The sequence below is a fragment of the Denticeps clupeoides genome, chromosome 13, assembly GCF_900700375.1.
Source record: "Denticeps clupeoides chromosome 13, fDenClu1.1, whole genome shotgun sequence".
NCBI lineage: Eukaryota > Metazoa > Chordata > Actinopteri > Clupeiformes > Denticipitidae > Denticeps > Denticeps clupeoides.
The window spans coordinates 19,544,381-19,551,392 of record NC_041719.1 but is presented as its reverse complement, the minus strand read 5'-3'; the positions used below and the strand labels follow the sequence as shown (position 1 = coordinate 19,551,392).

The 7,012-nt window shown below is 44.2% G+C and overlaps 1 protein-coding gene across 11 annotated transcripts; it reads right to left on the bottom strand.

Annotated features, from left to right (window-relative positions):
- Window positions 1–277: 277 nt before the first annotated feature.
- LOC114802706 (uncharacterized) lies at window positions 278–6,712 on the bottom strand. Of its 11 annotated transcripts, none has more exons than XM_029001891.1 (5): window positions 5,635–6,143; window positions 3,750–4,727; window positions 1,832–3,662; window positions 1,337–1,425; window positions 278–1,067 (listed from the first exon to the last, which is right to left on the bottom strand). In XM_029001891.1, exons 1-5 carry the CDS (start codon window positions 5,755–5,757, stop codon window positions 975–977), a joined length of 3,114 nt encoding a protein of 1,037 aa, XP_028857724.1. In that variant the 5' UTR covers window positions 5,758–6,143; the 3' UTR covers window positions 278–974. The 11 variants fall into 11 exon arrangements, with proteins under 11 accessions (XP_028857724.1, XP_028857727.1, XP_028857721.1 ...); XM_029001894.1 differs by having other exon boundaries at window positions 3,837–4,727; XM_029001888.1 differs by having other exon boundaries at window positions 1,832–3,923; window positions 3,963–4,727.
- Between the last annotated feature and the right edge of the window lie 300 nt (window positions 6,713–7,012).

Genomic DNA, 7,012 nt, shown 5'->3' with positions numbered 1-7,012 from the left:
TGTACTAGTAGTGTAGTAGCCATTCAATGGTGAAGTGACAGTGACATACTGTGAAATTCTCATTTTTAAGGGTTGTATTGCTTTATTGGAAAAATGTTCTATACATTAATTTTAAATCATTATCCATCTTAAATTACCTCAGATTCATAAACATACTTACTTCACTTCACCAGGCTGCATAATTTAAACATTTTTTCTTACCTTAACAGAAATGGAAACAAAAATTGGACCTGGCTTTTTATTTGCAATGCATTTATGTAGTTCCTTAAATTCTGAGAAAAGTATGTCAACATATTTATTTGCAACAAATGCAAACACAATATGAAGAAATCAAAACAAAACAAAACCAAAAGAATAAAAACCTTTGTCTTTCAGGCAAGCAAAAGGAAATCCAATAGCAGTTAAAAATGGCATTATGTATATTAGCAATTGTCTTGTTTTAATAAATAAACAATGACATAACATAACCAATAAATAATGGTATAATAAATAAACAACTACATGGAAGTTACACAGTCCAACATTCTTCATATATTACACAGTCCTTTGGACAAATCAAATACTGAATTACATAATATTTAATGACACATTTTTAGACATGCTGATGAGCTGAAACCCAATAGAACTTATAACCTAAATAACCTTAATGTAGTATTTAAATATTTAATAAGGAATTATATCAATTCAATTTCAGTTCAATCAAATTTTGAAAAGTTTTATTATAATATACTTTTAGATAACATTTTTATATACTCTGTTTAGGTTTGTGAGTTTAGAAACAATGATTTGTGGATAAATACATTATGAAAATACATTATATTTCCCTTTTCATATATAATAAACATCAAAAATATATAAAAAGCCTCAGACCACAAAAGTGAATTTGTAAAACAGCTATGTACTCACCAAAGTTATATTTTCATTCAAATCAGTTATGTGAAAGAGAAAAGTGTATTCCAGAGAACATCCTCAACTCACTCTGGCTCATGATTGGCAAAAAGCCCCGCCTCCCACCTCTGGGCCCTTGCATTTTGTCGACGTTTCCCGGCACAAAGAGTCACTGGAAACTGGGGGGAAAAATTTCACCTATAAAACTGCATCGTTTCCAGTTTCAAGGTGAAAATGACTGATGTCAGTAAGGACGACATGAAATGGTGATGTTCATTTATACAGAGAAATACACAAACATTGTAAATGCACATGACAATTTGTGTTTCAAATGCATTCTTGGACAAACACTCTAAGGGTATTTGTGTGAATTTTCACACATGGTGCTTGGACATAAGAATCACGATGCAGTACAACACAGGCATACATCAATACATCAGATATATACCTTGTTATCACAGGATAAGGTGGCGCGGTCCATCCTGCGGTTTTTTGAGGGAGATGACGGAGAAGACTTACATTTTACTGGTACTTCTCCTACACAATGGGATTTTTTTATAGATTACACATAGAATATATAGGTTTTTGTATCATTTTATCAAAATGGAGAACATGTCTATGACATACTGAATACCTTGGACAAATAAAATGAAGAATTAATTGCTGACACCGTACGTCAGTATTTGCAGTATTTTCTTTTGCTACTTTAAGGGTTGGAAGACAAAATGTGTTCAATCATTTGGTCAACTGCCAAAAAATATACAAACTTGCTCTTTAACATTCAAGCTAGGCACATAATGATATCCACTATACATGCTATATCATTACATCACTATCAGTGTCTGTATGAATGTGTCCCAGAAAATATGCATTTATTGAATATGTTTGTGTATTGAAACAATAAATTATTATGAAATGTCCTGATGGATCTTTTATGTACTACCTGCTCTGTCAAAGTTTAGATTCTCCATGAGGTTTGGAGACACCAGGACAGTGTCATACTTCTCCCTGGAGTAGAGCTGAGCCCGCTGCCTTCTCAACTCCTCATCTCTCTCTCTGACAAGCTTGATCTCCTGGTCCACCAGCGAATGTGTGCTGTGGGAACGCAGCTTGAAGAATGGATTGTTCTGGAACGTGCTCTCCTGGGTCTCCCGACAAGCAGAGCTCAGGCAGAACTCAGAGGCGCTGCGGATGATCAGGTTGGACGTCTCAAGGATGATGACGTTAGCCGTCTCTGGTGGCCACTCGCTAAACCTGCCTGTCCCTGGGGAAAGCAGAGGCCCTCTGGTCCGATGCCTTGGGCTGGCCGGGTAGGAGTCCGGCTCCAGGATGATGACATTATTGGCTGTCATTTCATGGTACGTCGGACCCTTTGGAGAGGCTGAAGCTGAGACTGAAAAAGTTGGAGTCTTCGTTCCTGGGGACTTGGGGGATCTTCGTCTGTCTTCATGTGTGTCAAACATCCTCCGTTTCTCCTCAACCTCTCTGCATAGTGTTTTTTCAAACTTGCTTGGCTGTAGCAAGGTTGTCTTGTGAATGGATGGTTTTAAGATTCCCCTCTCCCGTCTGAGGTTCTCCTCACGTTCCATGGCTTGGCGTATCTCCCTCTCAATAGGAGTCTCTGAGTCGTCATAGGCGGACTTGTAGCTTGTGTCATCCAGACCAGAGTCCTCTGAGCACGGGCTGAACTGAGTGTGCTGATAGTCTCCTACAGCCAAACTCTCAGCATCTGGGTCCTTCTTGGAACGCTCTATGCTCCGCACAGGTCTGTACATAAAGCTGTGGCCTCCCTGATAGGTGCCCTGATGGACACTGGGCTGGTGGACTTGCCCCTTGGTCTGTTCCTCCATTTTTAGCCACTGCTTACGCGCCAACTTGAAGTCAACATGCTCGGTGCTGACAAGCTCACTATTCATCGGCTGGATCACACAGTAGTCTTCTGGCAGCTTCTTCTCAACCTCGGAGCTTGTGGATGGCGAAGGAGATAAACTGACATTCAAGGTCTGGCTGAGCTCTACCTCGTTTTCACTGACCTTAGCTACACTCTCCTGTCTCTTGCTGGGACAACTCAGGACATCAGGGCCATCCGTTTTGTTTTCTGCTCCACATCCTGGCTCAGGACTTTTTTTCTCCTCTACTGTTATTTCCCTTTTAACAGGGTCCTGCAGATGTAGGCGGAGCTTCTGGTCATTCAAACATACATTTGACCTCCACTGCTCATCAGGGTCGCTGTCCGAGGAGACTATGGCCATCTCTACCTGCAGGCAGTCACTCAAGTCATCTTGTTCAAAGTCCTGACAGGGTTCTACCACCTCCCCAGTAGGTTGTTCTTCTTGTAGTAATATCAGGTTTTCCTCAATAGCATCACCCTTGATGTCATCGTAGGGAGTATTATTCTGTGCCAGATTATCATCCTGAGTGTCTTGTTCCCTTTTCCTGATGTCAGGAACATTTGAAGTCAAGGGTCCTTCAGCCTCCTGGTCCAGCCTATTCTCCACATGATTACTACCCAGTCTTCCTTCATAACAAACATGTTCAGACCTCTGAACAGTTTGCTCATCAGCAAATATTTTTATGCCTTCTGCCATCCCTGTGCATTCAGTGGAACATTCTGGAAAAACAACTGGTTCCTCCTCATTACAATGTTTTTGGGAACATTTAGGAAACACATCTGATCCATCCTCTTCTGTGAGTGTTTCAGAACATTTAGGAAAAACATCTGGTTCTTCCTCCTCCCATTGTGTTTGGGAACACTCAGGAGCAACATCTTCCACCTGAGTTTCCAGGCACTCAGGAACAACAACATCATCTTCCTGTGTGAGGGAACACCCAGGCACAACATCTGGCTCCTCCTCTTCCACCTGAGTTTCCAGGCACTCAGGAACAACAACATCATCTGCCTGTGTGAGGGAACACCCAGGCACAACATCTGGCTCCTCCTCTTCCACCTGAGTTTCCAGGCACTCAGGAACAACAACATCATCTTCCTGTGTGAGGGAACACCCAGGCACAACATCTGGCTCCTCCTCTTCCACCTGAATTTCCAGGCACTCAGGAACAACAACATCATCTTCCTGTGTGTTTGAACACCCAGGGACAACATCTGGCTCCTCCTCTTCTACCTGTGTGTTTGAACACCCAGGGACAACATCTGGCTCCTCCTCTTCCACCTGAGTTTCCAGGCACTCAGGAACAACAACATCATCTTCCTGTGTGAGGGAACACCCAGGCACAACATCTGGCTCCTCCTCTTCCACCTGAATTTCCAGGCACTCAGGAACAACAACATCATCTTCCTGTGTGTTTGAACACCCAGGGACAACATCTGGCTCCTCCTCTTCTACCTGTGTGTTTGAACACCCAGGGACAACATCTGGCTCCTCCTCTTCTACCTGTGTGAGGGAACACCCAGGCACAACATCTGGCTCCTCCTCTTCCACCTGAATTTCCAGGCACTCAGGAACAACAACATCATCTTCCTGTGTGTTTGAACACCCAGGGACAACATCTGGCTCCTCCTCTTCTACCTGTGTGTTTGAACACCCAGGGACAACATCTGGCTCCTCCTCTTCTACCTGTGTGTGGGAACACCCAGGGACAACATCTGGTTCCCCCTCTTCTGCCTGTGTGTCCTCCTCTTCGAGTTGTGTTTTACCAATTTCTGGTTCCTCTGCTCCCATTTTGCAGTCGATTATGTTGGGCCTTTCTGCAAGTGAGTTGGTCTCCATGGTGACTGACTTGGAAAGGTTATCTTGCTCTGCTGGTTTCTGAACTAGTGGGCTGCTGCTACCTTCATCTTCTTCATTCTCATTAACTCTTCTTAAGCCTGTTGTTGCTCTCTAAGAAGTTAACACAAGAAAACACAAGAAAACACAAGAAAACACAAGAATATATTAAATATATTTAAATGTTTGCACATGTTTGGATGGTGAATAGTAGAATTGTAGAAACATATATGACTATAGACAGGTAAAAATGACTGTGTGATCCAAACCACACATGCATGTATGTCACCATGCTTACTGGATTTGTGTGTGGATGTGGGCATGCACTGTACACACAGCACTACATACATACATATATACTATAACAGTACATCCACTCACAACTGCACACTGTAAGGTTACTTTATCTGCAGTTGCTAGAATATAACAGAATGCATGCTGGTCAAATTGAGAATTGTATTCCTAATGCATCTCTTCCTTCAGACTAACTATTTATAATCTTCTAATGCTGGATGTTGATACTGCAGGATCGGAACCTAGCCTAAAAAAAATAACGAATATTATAGATGTCTGATGTCTCAATATTCGTATTATTTGCCCGTTGATTAATTCGCACGATCGTTATTTCCACAGGCAGCGTCCATTTTCGACAGACGTGGTCACCATGCCAAAAGATTATTCCGTTTTTTGTACCGTACGGTAATTAAACGTCCCGTCCTGTAATCCTGCAGATTATTATGTAGGAGATTGTCGAGCCACATTGGCTGTAATGCAGTATTTACCGGGATTTATCACGTCTGCAGACAGCGATGATTCGAAAAATAAAACAGCTACAGACGTGTTCGATTCTCGACGTCGGCATCTAACCTAAACGCATTCGATCATCAAAGGGCTAAATAAACGAACGCCGCACATTCTGCATCTCCACTGCATTCCAGAAGACGAGCACCGAACAAGACATGCTCCGGACAGGTGGGACAACCGGACGGACGGACGGACGGACGGACCTTCTGGTACCTACCAGCAGCTTCAACACGAGCAGCCAGACGGAGATCATCTCCAACTTACCACAGCGCGCACATAATTGGAATAAAAGCAGGGGCAGGACGCGGAGCCAGGCGATTACGAGGCTGGAATAAGGCATAAGGGTTGGCCTGGGGCTTTTTTATTTTTTCGATCTCGATAAATAAAATGGGATCTGCGACAGCCCCTCCGAGACGATCGATCCGTCGGCAGCGCGGCGTAAAGTGAAGCGGGGCGGACGGGATGAGTATTGGCAGGAACGAGGCGGAAATCGAGCGCAGTCCCGAGAGCAAGGTCACCGTCCCCGAGCGTCGCCTGTCCCGTCCAGGCCGAGGACCAACATTGAACGAGCGACCGAACGCGCACCAGCGGCTCCGGCGGCGCTGATGGTGGCTGGTGACGTCCGATGATGGAGGAGGGAGGAAAAATGACCCCCCCCCCCGCCAAATCCGCTCCCGGCAGCAGTCTGAAAGCCCTCATGCTGCCACAGTACAGGGGACCAGGGCAGTGACAGATCAGCTATGTCTTTTTTTCTGGGTGCCACCCCACCTATAGCTCCCAATGGTGACAAAATGCAGGTGGGGGTGGCAACCTGTTAGTTGCCCCACAGTGGTGGAATTCATTTCTGTATCTCATACACAAACGAATATATTTTCAGTAATATATTATGGAGACGGCCTTTTAAATTATTGTCCATACCAAATTTTACTGTGTATTTACTGGTTTTGAGTCAGTGCTGCCACTGGTGCTCAGCATGAAAGGAACACCTACACCCCATCTGGCCTTGTTCTTGTAGTGCTTCATGTCAAACCACCACCCACATAATCTAGTCAAGAGCTTCAAATGCCAGCACTCACACACTCCTACAACAGGCAGCGTTATTATCCTCTTCCTCCTCACTCGTCCACCCCAGTGCCAGCTTTTTCCCACCAGACCATGACCCTGGCTGCTAAAGGAGGCGGCGGAGCCAGAGCAAGAAAAGCAGTGTTGAGGGAACCTACCTTCGGTCCTGCTTCTCAGTTGACTCCAGGAGAACCCAGACCAGCCACTGTGTGACTGCTGCCACCACGAGACTCTCGCATTGAATGGATTGGAAAGGACCAATGGCTAAACAGCAGCTTCACTAACTGACGTATGTGACACACATTCACAGAGGCTCACACACATTCTCGTTCTCTAACCGGCACCAAATTTATACTGTGAAAATCCACTTTTTTTCTGATTATCGCTCTGACTCATGTGTCCATACTGTCACAGGCCCAGTTATCTTTATGGGTTTCATATTATATATAAGAACAGCATTTGGGTGTATGGAATGCAGTCATGTTAAATTAGACAGAGTGTGAAGGAGTGGGAAGGGGGCATTTTACACAGAA

Excerpts from the sequence above, each read along its gene's own strand:
- LOC114802706 (XM_029001887.1), bottom strand. The coding sequence starts at position 5,757 with ATGCCTTATTCCAGCCTCGTAATCGCCTGGCTCCGCGTCCTGCCCCTG. Across the intron at positions 1,426-1,831 it reads TCTAAACTTTGACAGAGCAG|GAGAAGTACCAGTAAAATGT; the intron begins GTAGTACATAAA and ends CCCATTGTGTAG. Across the intron at positions 1,068-1,336 it reads CCTTATCCTGTGATAACAAG|TTTCCAGTGACTCTTTGTGC; the intron begins GTATATATCTGA and ends TTTTCCCCCCAG.